Here is a 21,486-nt window from a genome sequence, read left to right as displayed (position 1 = left end):
ATGAGATTTGGAGACGACCACTGGACTAGAGCCATTACCGACTGGATTCCATGGAACGTCAAACAATCGCGTGGCCGCCCACCTACGAGATGGTTAGACTTCTTTTTCAAGACCATGAACGATTGGTTTGAGGATCTTTGTGTTCCTGGAGCGAGCAGACACCATTAGGCTACACTAGCACGTGACACGGTCGAATGGAGATGTTACTGGCGCCCGCTCAAGCAAATCATTGAGTAAAGGATTGTCAATTGATCAAGTGATCAAGAGTTATGGTAGGGTTTGGGTTTGCTGTCAGGGTTAAGGTTTAAGGTTATTGTTTGTAATTAAATTTGGATTAGGTTTAGTTTTAGAGTTTAGAGTTAGTTTTAAAGTTACTGTTTTCAGTTAGTGTTAATTTTGAAGTTAAAGTTAGTTTAAACTTAGTGATTATGTTAGAGTTTTCTTGGGGCTATTTAGGATTAGGGTATATTTTTTGGTAAAGCCAAGCCATACTGGGGAACATTATGCAGTTTTGAGGTTGGTTGAATACAATGAAGTACATTATCTTCTATACTTTCCAGGTACAGCACGTATTTTTAAACAAATATGAAAGGAAAGAAAATATATACAACTATGTTCATGAACATCTGCACGTGTGTGTTCATTTTTGCACTGTTCACAATAGCCAAAATTTGAAAAAACCCGAGTGCACGAGAACAGATGACTGGTTAAAAAAACTTTTGTACATCTACACAATGGAATACTATGCAGCTTTTAGAAAGGATGAAGTCATGAAATTTACATATAAATGGTTGTACATAGAAAGTATCATGCTAAGTGAAATGGGCCAGAAATAGAGGGACAGACCTAGAAAGACTGCACTCATATGGGGAATAATTTGTAACTGAATGGGAGACAAACACCCAAAAATAGTTGAGACAAGTACCAGGAGGTCTTCTCCATGGATTGGAAGCTGGCAGCACATGCGGGGGAAAAGGCAGCTCAGATAGAGAAGGAAACACCAATTAAAGGTTGTTTGGAGGATTCGCTTGGGATTCGAGATGTTTGCTGAAAGTAGACTATAGACCGAACACGATGGACACTCAATACCTCCATTGCAAACCACAACACCCTAAATGAAAGAGATAGCAAAAGGGAATGCCCTGCCACAGAGGCAGGGCAGGGTGGGGGATTGGGTGGCGGGGAGGGCTACTGGGATCATTGGTGGTGGAGAATGGGTAGTGACGGAGGGATGAGTAATTGATCATTTTATAACTGAAGCCCAAGCACGAAAGTTTGTAAGTCTACAACTGTACTTCATGGTATCTCACTTATAATAAAAAAAAGGAATTTTATTTAATAAAATAATTTAAAATTAATACTTGTAAATACTTTTATACCTGAAATTTAAAGGATAATTTAGGTGAATACTGAAGTAAAAAATTTTTAATATAAAAATATGCACAAAAGTTGAAATGTTAAAATATCTAAGAGTTGTCACTGTCACTGTCCTCCTGTTGTTCATCGATTTGCTCTAGTGGGCCCAGTAGGATTGTGTGACTTGTTACTGTGTTTGGGTATCGAATATGCCACGGGTAGCTTGCCAGGCTTTGCCGTGAGGGCTAAATACTCTTGGTAACTTACCGGGCTCTCCGAGAGGGGCAGAGGAACCGAACTCGTGTTGGCTGTGTCAGCCACATGCAAGGCAAACGCCCTACACACTGTGCTATCGCTCCAGCCCATCTAAGATTTAATAATTATAATTTATTTTAAAATTTAGTAAGGCATGCTGAATAATATTTAATGCGGGATGAATCCCAACAACAAGCTGGTTTAAATGTGGGGGACTCTGTCACCTTTCCTTTTTCACCTAATAAAGTAAGGCAAATTTAATTTGAAAATGGATAAAGAATTTTAACCCCTTGGCTCTCCTTACATTTTACTACTGCTCATTCTTTGAGATCCCACAATTTCTTAATGAGATATTAACTTTGGTTAATATCTCATGGTTATTAATATCTAATGGTTACTGAGTAGCAATACAGACTGTCTCTCATTGTCTCACACATATATGGAATATTCACTATATCCCCCCAAACATCCGTCTCTTGGATTATTCAGACATGTACATTTTGTCTGGGTCACCAGGCAGAACAAACAAGTAAACAGGGAGATAAAGGAAGTGATGACACAAACATCTGACATGGGAACACAGACAGAAAATGAGATGGAACTTGCCTATTCTCCATAAATCCATGTAGGTAGTCTCTTATACAGTAATACACATGTGCGATTTCGCTATCTGAAGCTCCTAGGGAAAATATCCTAGTAGGTCCCAAACGGGCCCCAAAATTGAATGGTAGCTAAATCAGTAGTTGGTAGGACAGCTGAAACGAGGAAGCAAAGTGAGACCTTCCAAGTTACAGCCTTGTGAGACAGGGTTAGCAGTTAGGTTAGCAGTTTGATGCCATATTTTTAGCACTAGTTTTAGGTTTATAGTTAGGATTATTGGTTAGAATTAAGGTATATGGTAGTGTTAGTGTGAGTCTTTGTGAACTAAGGGCTATATGTTACCATATAGGATCTGCTATGTTCCAAAAAGGACATAAAAATAACATAAATGGTGATGGTTGGTGCAAGACTAGAGGACCAAGTGGTAGCATTGGGGACAAAATAAAGAATAAAGTTTGGAAGGGAGTCACAATAATAAAAATAGTTGAGTAACATTTATGTGAGATATAGGTTATAGGTTAGGGGCAGCATTAGGTTAGAATTAGTGTCCTAAGTACTAGATCTAAGGTTTAGGGTTAGGGTTTGTATTAGAGTCAGGATTAGAATATAAACTAGGCTTTGGATTGAGTCAGGGTCAGCATCAGCATAAATTAGAAGGTCAGGATCACAGTGCCAGGTTCAGGATTATGGGTCAAGTTTAGGTTAAATTTAGAGTTAGGGTCAGGGTAATGATCACTTTCAGAGTTAGACGTGTATAGTTTTCAGGGTTAGATTTATTACTGTATTTTTACAAATGTTTTTAATGTGGAGCTACCATAGAAATTAGAGCCCTCTGCATAAAATATATGGCAAGTGGGGTCAGAGAATAGGAAGGCACATGCCAAACACATGTTTGAATACTGCATCCCATAGAGTACCTGAGCACCGCCAAGAATAAGTCCTGAGTGCAGAGCCAATAATAACCCTGAACATCATCCAAATGTGGCCCAATATACATAACAAAACAAAACAAAACAACAATATAAAAAGGAAAAGAGATACATGAAAAATTTCACCATAAAGAGATACTAGTGCTTTGGAAACTGGGATAGGAGGTGCACCCATTATCTAATTCTGGATGTGGAGAAATGTGAAAATAGAATTCTTCAAGTTTTATCATGGCAAGTGAATGTTATGATGATGCCCACCAGATCCATCCACAGGGACAAATATTGCAATCAATCTATTGTCCTTGAAGTCAATTCTTTAAGATTTTCTAATAAGTTCCTTTTACATAAACTTGGGCACCTCTCAAATGATTAATTCTTCGCTGAGCTATGAGATGAGTAAGACCATGTAAAAGCTGTTTCTAGGTTATAATCTCAGATTTCACTCAAATTTTTCAAAGTCAAATACTTCTGAGGATAATCTCTCAGGTGAACGTATTAAAACTTTTGTGTCTAAGGTACCAACCCTTCACTTCTTTGGGAGATATTCTAGATTTTGAGTACTCCCTGATAATGTGTATCATGGTGAAGGTAGGGTTTCTCGGTCTTCCCTTGTAAAGTTCAATGTAACTCAATTATTTCTTGCTTATGATAAGTGTTTGTCCAAAGAGAAAATTGTTGCAAGTGTAACTGTATATTTGGTGCATCTGGGAGAGGAGAAAAACTGAGCAACAGGTGAGTTAGCTCCACTACCATCTTGAAACAGTATACCTGCTATGCCACACATTCTTTCCTTTTGTTTAAATTCCTGTGTCTTATCATGGTTAATCATGTAAGGAGAATTTACTGTATTTTAGAATTACTGTTGTTTAAAGAAACAAACACACAAAACCACAAATTCTTCAGTGATAACACTTAATACAATAATCATTGCTGTCACTGTCACTGTCCTCCCGTTGTTCATCGATTTGCTCTAGCGGGCCCAGTAACATTGTGAGACTTGTTACTGTGTTTGGCATATCGAATACGTCATGGGGAGCTTGTCAGGCTTTGCCATGCAGGCGAGATACTCTCGGTAGCTTGCCGGGCTCTCTGAGAGGGGCAGAGGAATTGAACTCGGGTCGGCCATGTTGGCTGCATGCAAGGCAAATGCCCTGCCCGCTGTGCTATCGCTCCAGCCCACAATAATCATCAATTCAAGTATTTTACTTGAATTTCAAGACAAAACGCTCTACTAGATGGGAATAGGTAAGTGGCACAGGACAGTGACAATCAAAGGTGTGTTATCAAACCCACATCTACAGTGATAACGTGAGATTTAAATTCTGTGAAGTTCTAGGGAATAGTGTCAGTGTCAAAGACGATTCTAAATTATGATAACCTGAAAGGATTCTGTACTCACCAGGACATAGAAAAGATTAATTTTCCAGTGTTCCAGTGACCTTTATCCACATTCCAAAACTTATGGGACAGTTTATTATGAAGTCAGACAAATAAGACAAGCTGATTGAAAGACATTTTACAAAGATATAATTGGGGACAAAAATCATATGTCTTGGAAGCACTCTATTGCTTTACATCTCTCTCACTTCTTCCTTGAGCTCTTTTATCCTGTATTACATGAGTGTTCTTTGGATACTTTTCTCTATTTTAAATGGGTAGGATAAATGATTGATAATTCATGAGAATAGAGTGATTCTGTGATTTTCATAAGTATCTATTGTTTTTTGTATTTAGGTAAGACATAGTCCTCCACACAGAGAGACCTTGTGGGAAGCAAGAAAAATCTACATTCTGGTAATATTATAATGAAAGACTGTGTTCATTTCAAACCCATGTTTGGCACTGGATAAGGATCTCCATTGAGACAAAATTAGTAGTATTAGGAAAATACCATGGGTAAGACATTACCGATTGATATAGCCTCTTTTGGGGTCCCAAAAGAAGTTCTTAAATCTCTTGTGTGCGCCTTCATTAGGCACTTGTAGCTGCAAGGAAAAAGAGAAGTCAGAAATGGGCATTGAAATCTTGTTGATGCCTAAGCCGCATAGATAAAGACACTTAAATTGCCCTGGTTGCACAATCAAACTTCCTCCTTGTCTCAAATTTTCCAGATAAAAATACATGGGAAGTCAAGATAACTCATTGGGTTCTTGATATTAAAACAATATAACTGGCAGACCAAGAATGATTTGGTGTAAGCTGCTCATACAATGAGGATTATGTTTATTTTGTAATAGCTGACACAGACATACACAAAACATAAATGATAGTGATGCCTGGAGGTGTCTTTTTTACTTCTTTATTGAATTCCATAAATATTTTATAAGGCTTTGTGTCATTACAACGTCTTATTTTTGTTGTTAAACAATTTTTATTAAACACACAAGTTTGACATTTGTTTGACAAGGTCAAACATCCAGAAGAAACAGAATAATAATTGGTAAATGCAGAGCAGCAGGGGAAATAAAAATTGCTGTTTCCCATCCATCAAACCCAGCCCACCCCACCCCCAAAGCACTAAAAGATCACTATTTGGCATCACATCATAATTGTTAGATTTCTCTTGTTGCTGTCCTTATAAGTCCATTAGAGATATACACAGAGAGAAGGGGACAGGGAAGAGAAAAGGGAGTGATGGATTTCTATGTTTGGACCAACCCACGTGAAGGCCCCTAGAACATACTTAGCAAAGCCTTTTGGAGAGCAAATCAGTTCTCATTGAGTTGAGAAAAGGAGAGTTCTGGGTCATGCAGAAACACAAAATATACAGAGTTCTTGAAAATAGCATTGCTGTGGAGACAGAATTGGCCTGAACTCTAACTCTAGGTAATGGGTTTCCCCTTGGGATTGTAGGTCACTGGTATGCTTTGCTAATATAATCTAAAATTTCCACTTTAACAAAATGGTAAGTTTATTTCTCATTTTACAATTTACTGGTATCTCAAGAGGTCAGTGGCTTGGATAAATATGAGGTGAGTGGATAGTGAGAGATGGTAACCCTTACTCTAAACCTCTGAACTCAGTCACTGGTAGTAGGGGCTATGAGGGCGCTTGTTTAATAAAATTTGTAGGCCCCTAAAGTATAAATCATTCCTTTCTGATATATGTCCAGGCTTTGAGAAAGCATATCAAAGCCGAGTATAGATGGGAAGAATGGAAAGTAGGAAAAATATGTACCCATCAGTGAGGCCTACACAGTCACTGTGTTGTCATAGCTCAGGTCTAGAGACTTCCCAATGGTGTCTAAAGAAGCTGTTCACGTGATAAGAACTAGTGATTAATTCCAAGCCCTTGCCATTTGCCAATTTCAATCTTAGTTTTTGTTTACACTACAAGTCTAATTTAAGTATGGCAAAAATGAAAAATTAAATAGCATAAAATTTATGCTCACAAAGGTATAATTCCCAGATTGAGAAATATTTTGTCTGGGTTTATAATAGAACAGCAGTGCTGCTCAGTAAGCTGAGGTTCTTAAATAATTAAATCTTATATTGGGTTTAGGACAGACTCAGAATTTCCAGATTCCTAACTAGGGGGGATCTCCATTGCATGACCTATACTCACTCTATTCTGCATGCTGCTTAAGGTCTGACCACTCAAGGGCCAATGCAAGAAAGAAGAATAGTTACTTGTGCACCAACAGAGAACTTAATTTTTTGGAGAAGTTAGTTTTTCTCAGGCTAGAAAACCTGCCAATAATGATTACGTAAATAGCATCTCTGTCTCAGACCCTTTCTTTTCTGGTTGCTAATTTGGTTCAAATACCATTGGATGAGATAATGTTGAAAACATAGCCCTTTATAGTCAGAAATGTCTATCAAACTTGTGCCAGGTTTTCAGGAAAGAAAACAAAGGGAAGGTAGGTGTAGTAGAAGATTTTCCATGCAATCTGGGAGACGACTCATATTACTGGAGTGGTATGAACTGTAGGTACGTACATTAGTCAGAGATTCTTTACATTCCCTAACCTATTATTTTCCATTAAGATGGTATAATCTTAGATCCTGTCCAAATAAATATTCTGAAAGTTGCTGCCTTTTCTGGTTGATTTGGGTCCCTTTACACCTAAAACAAAGTGAAAACAAGAAAAAGGTGGGCTTTTTCTTGTACCTCATAGGCTCCTTATACTTTCTTCCTAAACACTATGTAATTTGCAGCAGGAATGAGCAAATACCCACACGTGTTGTGAAAAGAAAACCCGATAGAAATCTACTTAGTGCTAGGAGGCAGTTAATTCTTTCTTCCAGGATTGATGTATAAGCCTTTTAACTTCAAGTTCATCTTTTACATTAGGAGAGGGATATATCATGTGGAATATCATACTGGAATACCATAACCAAAGCATTTTAAAAGGGAAATAATTGGCCCCAAATAAACCCCAGATACAAAACTCTCAAAACCCAGAAGTGTTATGATATGAGAAATTTCAGTACTAAACTAGTCCAAATGCAGAAAGTTGCCTGCACATCATTCCTCTCCAGATTCTTTATACTCTGACATTATAAACATATATTACCTCTTTTCTGGTTGGTTTACGGCCTTTTACAACAACTAAAACATAGTGAAAGCAATAGAAATATCAAGCAGCTGTCACAGGGCACAAAGAAGCATGTCTAGACCGATGCAACTGAGAAGATGCAGGAAAAATGTTCAGAGCAACAGCAATGCTGCAGAAATATCTGCAGAGAATTGGCTGAGGGAGAGGAAAAGGAGAATATTCCCTTTATCCACTGAAAAGTGAAAGGGGGAAAAGATTCAAACTTTCAAATTTCACATCAAATTAATTTAAAACTCATTAGCATACTATCATCAGAAAACTAGAAGCCAATACAAACACATCTATGGTATTAATGACAAGTCATGAATCACTCACAGGGAGTAAAGAAATTATATTAACTGAAAAACAAAGAAATAGAGCTATTAGTTTCTAAAAGCAAATGCAAGGAGGTCAGGGTGAGAATGGAAAACTTGTGAAGAAACGGTCATTAGTTTAGATGTTATTGGTACCTTTCTACGACTACAGATTTAATTTCCCCCAAAAGAAAATGTTTTTGCTCCTTCTGTGTGTTTGTGTGTGTGTACACTCGAGGGTCTATTTTATGTCCATATATATATATACATATATAGAGATACATATATGTATATAAATTTCAACAGTGTTTCTCCGAAAAAAAAGGTCCATCTATAAATATAATTTACTTTATTTTAAAATTATCTGCCTCCCTGTAAGTATTATTTTTTGAAGGGAGTTAACCTGCTGAAGTTCTGCCAGAATGGTGACTGGCTGCGCTTGGGTTCGCTGAACTCAAAGACCTGTGACTGAGCGATGCCATCTGGGACCAGGTATTGGCCCTGGTTTAATGGGTCCTGTGGTGGTGGGTATGAAGGAGGAACTGAGCGGGCAGAGTTGACACCTAGAGTAAGAAAGAAATAAAAGGGAAAATGCATAAGTAAAACAGCAAGTAGTTTCTCAAATAAACCAATAACCATTTGGAGAAGATAATTTAAGACTATGTTCTCGAGTATAACTAAAATTGCAAATTATCCAAATGAACTGCAGACTCCAACAGATATTAAAATGGTACAGTGATAAATCATCACACCCTCTCTAATAAGTCATTCCACTGTATCACTGTCATGCTGTTGGTCATCGATTTGCTTGAGTGGGTGTCAGTAATGTCTCTATTTGTTCATGCCCTGAGATATTAGCAGCCTCTCCTTACCTGTACTTCCCAATGTTGCCATATTGGAAGCTCTTTCAGGGTCAGGGGAATGGTACCTGTTATTGTTACTATTTTTGTCATATTGAATACGCCAAGGGTAGCTTGCCAGGCTCTGCCATGTGGGCGGGATATTCTTGGTAGCTTGCCGGGCTCTCTGAAAGGGACGTCCCTCTCGAATATGTCATTTATGATAATAATTAATGGAATGTTTTGATTAGTCATTTTGTAGACAAAGAAGCTAAGAAATGGTGGAAAATGCCATATTTAAGGTTACAAAGCAAGTTCTAGAACTTACATTAGTTTATTTCTTAGTTGAGCTCTTACCAATTTTCAAACAGCTTAGTTGAAAGCTTTTTTCCTGGTAAAGACTTCGTCCTTCACATAATTAAACGCACTCATTTTAACCTCAAACTTTAGTTTTCTTTCTCCCACCCTGAGCTGAGTGTGATCCCACATACAAAAAAGGTCAAAAGGAAAGAAAACAATACTCATTTCAGGACAGATCTTCTCAGGAAAGGTATAATCTATAGAATAAGGCATGCTTTTGTGTTCTACAACAGATCACCTTTTAAATAACTGAGACACACAACATATCAACACTATTTTGATTTCCAAATAAATTCACTGAGTGTTTAATATCTAAAATTTCACCGCCACTGTTCCTTTGTCTCTGTTTGATGGCTTTATCTCTTTACCTTAAATTATTATATTAAAACATTGGTCATTGGCACTTCAGTAAGAAGGAACTAGTTCTTTACTGAAAGCCAGTAGATGGGTCTTATTTTAGTTTTTTAATTTGTTTTCCAGTTTTATTGAAATATAACTTAAAAGTAAATGCATATATATAATTGTAGAAGTTTGGGGTGTACAGAGCGATGATTTTTTTTGTCTAATGTTTTGAATGCACACCCAGATGTGCACATAATAATCATGGATCAGTTTTGTTGGTGGGATTACTTCTAAATCTGTGATCAGATGTTGGATAGCATTGGGTTGTGCTTGCTCTTCGTGCAGGGAGCTTGAGGTTTATTGAGCCACTCGCACAACAGTGTAACTGAGGCATACCCACACACCCAATTCCATCAGGCACTAATAATCCTATATTGCTTTTTTCTCTTTCCTTTATATCATTTGCATGGTGTATTTGGCAATGTCCTTTTTGTATAGACACAGGAAACAGTTGATGTAATGTTATGTAACATGGGAGTTAATTGACTCCAAAATAATATTGACTCCTGAGCATCTATATTTACTTTAAATAAGCCTCATTTTCCCTTAGTTTCTAGCACTCCAAAAGCAGGGTCCCAGAGAGGGACTAGATGGTACCAGGGCAAGCCATGAGCTAGTCTGGCATCAAAATGGGCCTGGCCGAGCTCCATAATACTTAACTATAAGTTAAAAGCACAGTCGTGAACAAACTCTGCCATGACCCAAAAAGAAATAACTGGATAAGAACCCTGCTGGGATTAGGAAAGACTAACTTGGCCTGAGGACTATGGTCTGAAATATACAGCAAATTCAGTCATTATTCGAACCCAGGACCTGACTTTCTCCACGTACGTGCCCCAGGTGTTCTCTAGGGCCCTGGGACACTCATCATCACTGAGCCTCTTCGTCCCCAATGATGTGCCCGGTCTTCTTCCTTCCCCAGGTCAGTCATTATTCGAACCCGGGACTAGGCTTTCCCCGTGTACGTGCTCCAGTTGTCCTCTAAGATCCTGGGATGCTAGCCATCACTGAGCCTCTTCCTATTCGTCCCCAATGCTGTGCCTGGTCTTCTTCCTCCCCAGGTCAATCATTCTTCGAACCCGGGACTTGGCTTTCCCCATGTATGCACCCCAGGCATCCTCTAGGACCCTGGGACGCTCACCATCACTGAGCATATTCCTGTTTGTCCCCAACACTGGGCCAGGTCTTCTTCCTCCCCCAGGTTGTGCCCCCACACACACCAGGTACCCGTAGGAGGTGTGGCCTCTTCAGAAGTCTGTGTGGCCTCTGTAGAAGTGGACATGGCCTAATTTGGGGCTGGCCAATGCTACGCAGCCATAGGTAGTTTACTCAACCCAGCAATCTCGTGTAACATTTCAATCTCCATACCTCCACACAATATGAAGAAACAATGCAAATCCCCACCATGACGGGAGTATGATGAAAAGAGTCCAGAAGTTTCATTAGTTGCTATTAACCTAAGGGACCTTTCTGAGAAAGAATTCAGATATGAAGTAATGAAGATGTTCAATGAAATCAATAAAGGAGTGAGCCAGATATCCAGTAAATTAAGGGAGGACATGAGAGAAACAATTGAGAAAATACAGGAAGAAATGAGAGCAGAAACTGGAAAGCTACATTCAATCAGGTACGCGCCTGGCAGCAGGGCCCCTTCCTGGGGCTATGCACCTAACTAGATCCCATAAGAACAGCCGGTTTTCATCCTTGGTCTGTGGGGGACCGAAATTGAGACACATTCCATGAACCCAAAGCTGAGCCTTTCCGCTACTCTCTGCTCATTCAATCAGGTACCCGCCTGGCGGCAGGGTACCTTCCTGGAGCCGCAGCCACTAATGCGGTCCTGAGTTATTCTCCCCCTATAAATCCCATAAGAACCATAAGTTACCCTCTTAGATGGAACTTCACAAGTTTAGCATAACCATCAGAAACACATTAGCCAATAATTAATTAAGCCTATCTCAATTTATTCTACATCTTAAGCAGAATAGTAACAGTGAGCGTGAAGGTCTAAAGCAAACAGGTCACAATGGCAAAGCAAGGCGAAAGCCCACCTAGCTTACTTATTGAAGAGGCTAGCCCAGAAGACACCAATAGTACTGAAGTGCAAGACAAACTCTCTGAGAAAGAATTTAGAAGGGAACTACTGAGGATGCTTAGGGAACTCAATGAAAGAATGGAAAGCAATGCTAATAAAAGACAAGAGGATTTGAAGGTAGAAATGATGAAAATGCAAATAAAATTACAAACCGAAATAGTCAGACCAGAAAAACTTAGTAGGCGAATTGAAAAACAGAGTGGAAGGCCTCTGTAGCAGAGTAACAGCTGCTGAGAACAGAATCAGTGAGCTGGAAGATGAAGTTCAGAGACTCCAGAAAAGAGCAGAAAATGGAAAAGAGACTCACAACTTGGGAACAGATGGCAAGAGAAAATAGTGATGAAGCCAGGAGGAGTAACATAAGAATGATTGGAGTCCCAGAGGGACAGGAAGAAAACCTTGATGAAGAAGAAACCATCAAAAACATGATTACTATGATTTTTCTAGAGCTGAAGAAAACATGCGACCACATTCAGGAGACCCGAAGGGTACCAGCTAGAAGAAATCTGAATAAAAATACCCCAAGACACATCTTGATCAAAATGACCAAAACCTTAGAGACAAAATTCTGAAAGCAGCAAGATCAAAGAAAGAAATTTCCTACAAAGGAGCATCCTTAAGATTCATAGCTGATTTGTCTGATGAAACCCTCATGGCCTGAAAACAGCGGCGGGATATAGTGAAAATACTCAATGAAATAAATGCCTCACCAAAAATACTGTACCCAGAAAGACTCTCATTCATAACAGAAGGAACAACACACAGTTTCACAGACAAACAACAGATCGGGAACTTCATAGTATCAAAACCATGGTTACAAGAACAATAAAATGGGCTACTTTAAGACAAGACAGGTCCCTCAAATACACAAAATTTCAACATAACAGTGGTACAAAACCCCATAACAATAATTTCTCTCAATGTCAATGGGATAAACGAACCAATTGAAAGAAGCAGAGTGGTAGGATGGATTAGAAAATTGAACCCAACTATCTTCAGACTCCAAGAAACACATCTCAATAGTCAAAGCAAACACAGGCTCCGAATCAAAGGCTGTAAAACAATCTACATGCAAACAACTCCCATAAAAAAGCTGGGGTAGCCATCCTAGTATTAGACCACATAGATTTCATAGTGAAAAAAGTCACAAGAGAGAGTGAAGGTCACTCCTTATTGATCAAGGAATCTGTAGAACAGGAATAACTTACAATACTAAATGTATATGCACCTAATGAGGGACAAGCAAAGTATGTAAAATAACTACTCATCGACTTGGAGAAAGACATCGATAGCAAAATAATTCTAGTGGGAGACTTCAACACCGTGTTGAATAACCTCTTAATAGATTAACCAGACTCAAGCTTAGCAAGGACATACTTCATCTGAGGGAAAAAATGGGAGAAAGAGACTTAGTAGATATATACAGGACACTTCATCATCAAAAACCTGAATACACATCCTTCTAAAGTGTGTATGGAACATTCTTCAAGATAGACCACATGCTGAGTCACAAAACATAACTCCATAAAATTAACAAGATAGAGATTGTATCAACAATCTTCTCAGACCACAATACGCTTAAATTAGAAGTAAATCACACACAAACAGAAAACTAAATAAAACACCTGGAAATTGAACAGCTCACTATTTTACAAGGAGTGGCTTAGAAAGGAAATGGAAGAGGAAATAAAAAGATTCCTGGAAACAAACGAAAATGAGGACACCAGTTACCAAAACTTATGGGGCACAGCAAAAGCTGTGTTAAAAGGAAAGTTTAGAGCTCTACAAGCATTGCTCAGGAAAGAGGATCGAGCCCACATAAGTAAACTAACCTTAAAGCTTAAGAACTTTGAGAATGACCAACAAAAGGACCCCAATCTGAACAAGTGGAAGGAAATAACAAAACTCAGAGCAAAGATTAAGACAAGGAAACTCCCCCAAAAAATCCAAAAGATCAAGACACCAAGAGCTGATTCGTTGAGAAAATTAACAAGATCGATAAGCCTCTAGCAAAATTCACAAAGAAAGGGAGAAAGAAAACCCTAATAAACTGAGTTATAAATGAAAAAGGGGTCATTACAACAGAAACTACAGAAATTCAAAGGATCCTCAGGGAATACTTTGAGAAGCTATATGCCACGGAACATGAAAACCTCGAGGAAATGGATAAATTCCTAGATTCCTCTAGCCTCCCAAGGAGAACCAAGAAGACCTGGAATACCTGAACACTCCTATCACCATCAAGGGAAATTAAACGGTAGTAAAAATTCTCTCCAAGCAGAAAAGTCCTGGCACAGATGGATTCACTAGTGAACTCTTCCAAATCTTTAACGAGGACTTAACTCCCGAACCTCTTTAAGTTGTTTCACGAAATTGAAATATCAAAAACACTTCCAAACATTTTCTACGAAGTAAATATCACACTGATACCAAAGGCAGACAGAGTTACCACAAAGAAAGAGAATTAGAAGCCGATATCCCTGATGAACACAGACGCAAAGATACTCAACAAACTATTACCGAATAGAATCCGACAACTAATCAAAAAGATCATACACCATGACCAAGTGGGATTCATCCCAGGGATGCAAGGATGGTTTAACATTTGGAAATCAATCAATATAATCCATAATATAAAAAAAGAAAATATAAAAACCATATGATCAAATAAATGGATGCAAAGAAAGGATTTGACAAGATCCAACAAACGTTTATGATGAAAACCGTCGCAAAAATGGGTATAGAGAGGACTTTCCTCAATATAGTTAAAGCCATCTACCACAAGCCTACAGCAAGCATCATCCTCAATGGGGAAAAACTAAGAGCCTTCCCTCTAAGTTCAGAGACCAGACAAGGAAGCACACACTGTCCACTACTGTTCATTATAGTACTGGAAGTACTTGCAATAGCAATCAGGCAAGAAAAAGATATTCAGGGCATTCAGGTAAAAAAGGAAGAAATCAAGCTCTCACTATTCGCAGCCAATATGATACTATACTGAGAAACCCTATAAACTCTACCAAGAAACTCCTAAAAATAATATACTTGTATAGTAAAGTTTCAGGCTATAAAATCACTACTCAAAAGTTCATGGTTTTCCTATACACAAATAGAGAGAAGAAAGTGACATGAAAAAAAAATCCCGTTCACAATTGTGCCCCAAGTAATCAAGTAACTAAAAATTAGTTTAACTAAGGACCTATACAAAGAAAACTACAAAAATCTACTTTAGGAAATAAAAGAGGACATGAGAAAATGGAAAGCTATCCCCTGATCATGGATCTGGATAATTAACATTGTCAAATTGCAATAATTCCCAAAGTATTGTGCAAATTCAATGCAATTCCTATAAGGATACCCATGACATTCTTCAAAGAAATGGAGCAAACACTCTTGAAAGTCATATGGAACAATAAGCCCCCACGAATAGCTAAAGAAATTCTTGCAAAAAAGAAAGCAGGAGGAATAAACCTCACTAACTTCCAACTCTACTAGATAGCAGTAATAATTACAACAGCATGATACTGGAACAAAGCTAGAGTTGCAAAACAATGGGACTGTGTTGAATATACTGACATATAACCCCAAACGGATTGTTAGGCATTCGAATGAATCAATGCTCATGGCCAAGTTTGTGTTGACAAGGACACCGACGCCACCGACGCCTCTTTTATCGCATGTTCCGAGGAACAATTCTCTGGTGTCGAACACGGCGTGATGAGATTGGTGCCTTCTTGTCTCGGTCAGACCAATGATGTCGTGCTTGATCTTTCGCGTTTGTACCATCAAGTCCTCGATGGATGCATTAGATGCTAGCGTACATACATTTAAAGTAGAGATGATCATTTTTGTCTTCCTTCGTTGTGGCAGCCTAGTTTGGCCTTGAGATTTTATCGGCCTCTCCTTTCTCATCCTTCTCAATGATGCCATATTGGTGATGCCTTTAGGGTCAGGGGAAGCAGACCCATTGTAATTACTGGTTTTGGCATATTGAATACACAATGGATAGCTTGCAAGGCTCTGCCGTGTGGGCGGAATACTCTCAGTAGCTTGCCAGGCTTTCCGAGAGGGATAGAGGCTTTGGGGGCGACCTCTAATCATCCTTGTAGGTGTTACCATATTTGAACCCTATCAAATATGGTACGGCAATTATGGAAGATGGGTATTTAGTATCTTATAATGTGTCTTATAATGTTTCTGGCCATGCGGGTCCGGAAAGCATCCTGGAGTGTGGCGGCGGCTGCGTACTAGAGGTAGTGGAGGTAGTGGAGGTCTGCCAGTGAGGTATTTATCTGGTACCAGTAGGGGTAGGGTGGGTCTTCCGTGCGCAATCCAATCCCTGGGTCTCTCTCTGGTGGTTGGTGGAAGCAGACAGGGCAGGGTAGGGTGGGGCTCCTGACTTTAATCCCTTCATCACCTGTGGTTGATGGGAGCAAGCAGAGAATCTTTGTCCCTGGGTCCGTTGAGCCTGGAGTCCAAGGTCTCAGAGTTCCGCTTATCTTGTTCTGTGGGGCTTCAGTTGTGTGTGAGTCTCAGTCAGAGCAGCCACACGGGTCCGGAAAGTGTCCTGGAGTGTGGCAGCTGCTGCCATGAGTATTGATTCATTTGAATTCTTAACAACCTGAATTGGACGTTTACATTTGAATAGATGTGGCTCACTGCCTGCAGTTTCTATCTTCGTTGTCTACGCACCAACATCCAATTATGATGAATGAGAAATTGAGAAGTTCTACATGGAGCTGGAGAAGTTCTATAAAGAAGACCACACCTTCTACAAGATCATTCTGGGTGATTTTAATGCCAAGATAGGACCGAGAAGATCAGCCGAAGAACTTCATATCGGGACACATGGCCTAGAATGGAACGAACAGGGTGAGAGACTGTCTGAGTTCATCATGTCGACCAAGACCATCCATGGTAATTCACAGTTCCAACAGGCCGAATCTAAACGTTGCACATGGCAGTCTCCCGGTGGACAATTCCACAACGAAATAGACCACATCATATTCAATCGACGGTTTTGCCTGACTGATGTCGCTATTGTCCCAAAATTCCAAACGGTCTCAGACCACCATCTCCCTCGTGAAAATTCTACTTCACAGAGCAGGGACAAAGGGCTGCAAAGTACAAAACGAGAACTCCCAGAACGATCACCAACTGGGAGCTCTTTGGCACTATTGCGGCAACATGGGAAGAAGCCATTGTTGACAACATTGACAAGGAATATGATCGACTGATTCAGCACCTCCATGATTGTGCGAGGAATGCCAAGAGATAGATAGCCCAAAAAAAAAGCCTGTCTTTGAAAATTCCTGATATTATTCGCCAACCTGGTTTGGCGCATGCCTCAGGCAACTGCAAGAGAATGTCTGAGCTCGCAAAGTAGTACAGAGATACGATCAAGGAAGACCTCAAAGAGAGAAGAAATTAAGTGCTGGTAGATGCGGCAGAAGCCGGGAAAAGTATTCATAACGCCCGCTTGTGCTTCGCCAACTGCAAGACCAAGATGACTGCCCTCCGACATCCTGATGGATCTATCACATCTTCCAAAAGGGCAATGGAAAAGATTATCCATAACTTCTCAAATCTCTTCGATAGCCATATCCACCTGCCGACATACCAAATTCCACAGGATGGATATGTCGTTCCCAATGTTCTCCCTTCCAAAATCCAACACTCCATTTCATCAGTAAAGAAACGAACAGCACCCGGCACAGACAAGGTCAGACCTGAACACCTGAAGAACCTGCCGTCAGTACTCATCAATACGCTGGCTCAGCTCATCACACGCTACCTGTCTGAATGCAAGGTTCTGTCCCAATGGAAGACCAGCAGGACTGTACTACTGTACAAGAAGGGAGACATCCATGACATTGGCAACTATCGCCCGATCTGCATATTGTCTGTCATCTACAAGTTGTTCACTCGAGTCATCCTAAATAGGATTGGCAGAACACTAGATGAAGGACAACCATGTGAGCAAGCTGGATTCCGCAAAGGATTCAGCACCATCGACCATATCCATACAATAACCAAGCTCATTGAGGTTTCTTGGGAATTCAAGATGCTGCTCTGTCTAATGTTCATTGATTTAAAGAAGGCCTTTGATTCTGATGAGACGGAAGCAGTCATTGAAGCCCTAGCCAATCAGGGTATTAAAGCCCAATACCTCAAGACCCTCCGTGAGCTGTTTTATGTATTCACTACCAGTATCTCACCATTCTACAAAGAATTAATCATTGTTGTCAAGAGAGGGGTTCAGCAGGGTGATACCATTTCACCGAAACTCTTCAGTGCCACCCTCGAGAACATTATGCGATGACTGGAATGGGAAGGAATGGGAGTGAAGATAGATGGTCAGCAACTACACCACCTCTGTTTTGCTGATGACATTGTTTTAGTAACACCAACCATTAGCCAAGCGGCACAAATGCTGGCCGACTTCGACCACGAGTGTGGAAAGGTTGGACTACAGCTGAATCTTACGAAGACAGTGTTTATGAGAAACAGTCTCATTCCTGATGTCCCATTTGCTCTCAACAGAACAACCAGCTCCGAATGCAACAGCTCTGTGTACCTAGGTCAAGAAATCAACATGACAACTGACCTGGCACCCGAGTTGCGCAGGAGGAAGAGAGCAGCTTGGAATGCCTTCAAGAGCATCAAATAAATAGCTAAGAGGACGAAGAACCTCCAGCTCCGGGCACGTCTCTTTTATTCCACTGTTCTTGCTGCATTACCATATGACTCAGATACCTGGGCCCTACACAAAAAGGATGAGAACACTATTCTGGTCTCCCAAAGAGGAATTGAAAGAACTTTGCTTGGAATATCACGCTTTACTCAAATAAGAGAATGAATCCGGAGTTCTGACCTCCATCAACGGTCAAGAATCAGGGATGCTGTCTCGTTTGCCAAGGTGTCAAAAATCAGATGGGCTGGTCACGTAATGAGATTTAGAGAGAACCACTGGACTAGAGCTGTTACCGACTGTTTCCACGGGATGTCCAAAGACCGCATGACTGCCCACCTACCAGATGATCAGACTTCTTCATCAAGATAATGAACGATCGGTTTGAGGCTCTTCGTGTTCCTAGAGTGAACAGACGCCATTGGGTTACACTAGCACGCAACAGGGACAAATGGAGATGCTACTGGCGCCTGCTCGAGCAAATTGATGATTAACGGGAAGTCAAGTGATCAAGTCATAACCCCAAACATATGATATGATCATTTAAAGATTAGATGATCTTTTAATATCATCTAATATCATCTAATCTTTGATAGATGAAGGAAATGTGAAGCAAAAAATGTGAATTGGAACAAGGAAAGTCTCTAACAAATTGTGCAGGCAAAACTGGATGGCTTAATACAAAAATTGGGGTCAGATCTCTACCTACCACCCTATAGAAACTAATATCAAGATGCATTAAAGACTTCAACATCCGACCAGAATCCATAGGTACATTGAAGACAAAGTTGTCAAATCCCTCCATGATATTGAACCTAATGTTATCTTCAAAGATTTTACTCCACTAGCCAAGCAAGTGAAAATAGAGATAGACAAAAGGGACTATCTTAAACTAAGAAGCTTCTGATGTCCAAAGAAACAGTGACAAAAATACAAAGAAAGTCTACAGAATGGGAAAGGATATTCGCCCAATACACATCCTACAAGGGGTTGATATCAAGGATATACAAAGTACTGGTTAGTCTCCACAAGAAGATAACATCCAACCCCATCAAAAATGGGGAGATGAAATGAACAGAAACTTTCCCAAAGAAGTCCGAATGGCAAAAAGGGACATGAGAAAATGCTCTAAATCATTACTAATCCGGGAGATGCAGATCCAAACAACAATGAGATATTATCTCACAACACAGAGACTTTCCCACATCCAAAAGAACAAAAGCAACCGGTGTTGGTGCGGATGATGCGAGAAAGGGACCTTCCTTCACTGCTGGTGGGAATGCCGACTGGTTAAGCCCTTTTGGAAAACAGTATGCACGATTCTCCACAAATCAGAAATTGAGCTCCCATTTGACCTAGATATACCAATTCTGGGAATATATCCCAGAAAGGCAAGAAATTATAGCCATAGTGACATCTGCACTAGTTTATTCATTGCAGCACTGTTTAAAATAGCAAGAATCTGGAAGAACCCTAGTGCCCGAGAACAGATGACTGGTTAAAGAAAATTTGGTATATCTACATAATTGAGTACTATCTTGCTCTTAGAAATGATGAATTCATAAAATTTACATACAAGTGGTACTACATGGAAAGTATCAAAGCTAAGCTAAGCTGAAATAAGTCTGACTAAGCTAAATAAGTCAGAAAGCGAGGGACAGACATAGAAAGATTGCATTCTTCTGGGGAATATAAAAGTAAAGGCCCTCCCGTTGATCATCGATTTGCTCGAGTGGGCCCAGTAATGTCTCCATTGGAGACTTTGTTGTTACTGTGTCTGGCATATCAAATACTCTCGGTAGCTTGCCGGGCTCTCCGAGAGGGGCGGAGGAATCGAACTCAGGTCGGCCATGTTGGCTGCGTGCAAGGCAGACGCCCTACCCGCTGTGCTATCGCTCCAGCCCTCTGGGGAATATAAAGTAACAAAACAGGAGAATAAAGTAACAAAACAGGAGAATAACTCCCAAGAATAGCCAAGATAAGTAACAAGAATAGCCAAGATAAGTACCAGCAGGTTTACTCTATGGGTTGGAGGCCTACTGCACATGCTAGGGGAAAAAGCAACTCAGATAGAGAAGGGAGCTCCAAATAAAGGTGGTGGGAGGATCCTTCCAGCATGGGAGATGCACACTGAATGCAGACTATAGACCAAACATGATTGCCATTCAATGCAAACCACAGTACCCAAAAGGAGAGAGAGAACAAAAGGTAATGCCTTGGCACAGAGGCAGGGTGAAATGTGGGGATAGGGGGTGGAGGGATACTGGGATCAGTGGTGTTGGAAAATGGGCACTGGCGGATGGCTGGTACTCGATCATTGTATAATCGAAACCCAAGCACAAAACATTGTAAGTCTACAAATGAACCTGATGGTGTTTCACTAATAAAAATTATAAAAAATTGGAAAGCTACCCACATAAATGGCACGAATATAACATTTGGTAGATGAAATAAAAAACTCTGTGCACTCAACAGTAGAATGGCCACAGCTGAAGACAGAATCAGTGAGCTGGAAGATCAGCTGCATGAAGTCTACAGGCAACAACAAACAATGGCAAGAGGTCTCAAAATAGCTCTAGAGCTAATCAGAGTCCTAGGAGATGATTCCAAGAGGAACAATATTAGAGTCATTGGAGTACCCAAAGCTCAGGAAAACAATCCCAATGAAAAAGTCACGGTTAAACTAATCATTGCTGAAATATTCCCAGAGAGCGACAATGCAGCCATTCAGATTCAAGGAGCCCGAAGGTTGCCAGTTTATAAGAGACCCTAACAAAAACACTCTAAGACATATCATAGTTAGAATGATGGATTCCACGAATAGAGACAAAATACTGCAAGCAGCAAGGTCAAAGGAGGAAACCACATACAAATTAGCACCCCTTAGATTCACAGCAGACCTATCAGAGGAAACCCTCCAAGTCCAAAAGCAATGGTGGGATATAGTGAAAAAACTCACTGAAATGAATACTTCACCATGAAAACTCTATCTGGCTAAACTCTCACTCAAACTGAAGGAATGGTACACTATTTTTTTTTGATAAACAGCAGTTCAGGAATTTCATAAACTCAAAACCAAACCTAAAAGAAGGACTAAAGGTGCTACTA

The 21,486-nt window shown here is 40.0% G+C and overlaps 1 protein-coding gene across 7 annotated transcripts in view; it reads right to left on the bottom strand.

The window, feature by feature from the left end:
• Positions 1 to 7,564: 7,564 nt before the first annotated feature.
• The window catches only part of ARHGEF9 (Cdc42 guanine nucleotide exchange factor 9), a 480,567-nt gene continuing 466,645 nt past the window's right edge, over positions 7,565 to 21,486 (bottom strand). For all 7 annotated transcript variants that reach the window (XM_056130045.1, XM_056130050.1, XM_056130046.1 and 4 more), the window contains one exon: positions 7,565 to 8,554. In XM_056130045.1, coding sequence (XP_055986020.1) covers positions 8,373 to 8,554 — 182 coding nt within the window. In that variant the 3' untranslated portion in view covers positions 7,565 to 8,372. The remainder of the gene's footprint in view (positions 8,555 to 21,486) is intronic.

This window comes from Sorex fumeus, unplaced genomic scaffold, assembly GCF_029834395.1.
Source record: "Sorex fumeus unplaced genomic scaffold, SorFum_2.1 ptg000073l, whole genome shotgun sequence".
Lineage (NCBI taxonomy): Eukaryota > Metazoa > Chordata > Mammalia > Eulipotyphla > Soricidae > Sorex > Sorex fumeus.
This window is presented reverse-complemented; position numbering and strand designations above follow the sequence as displayed.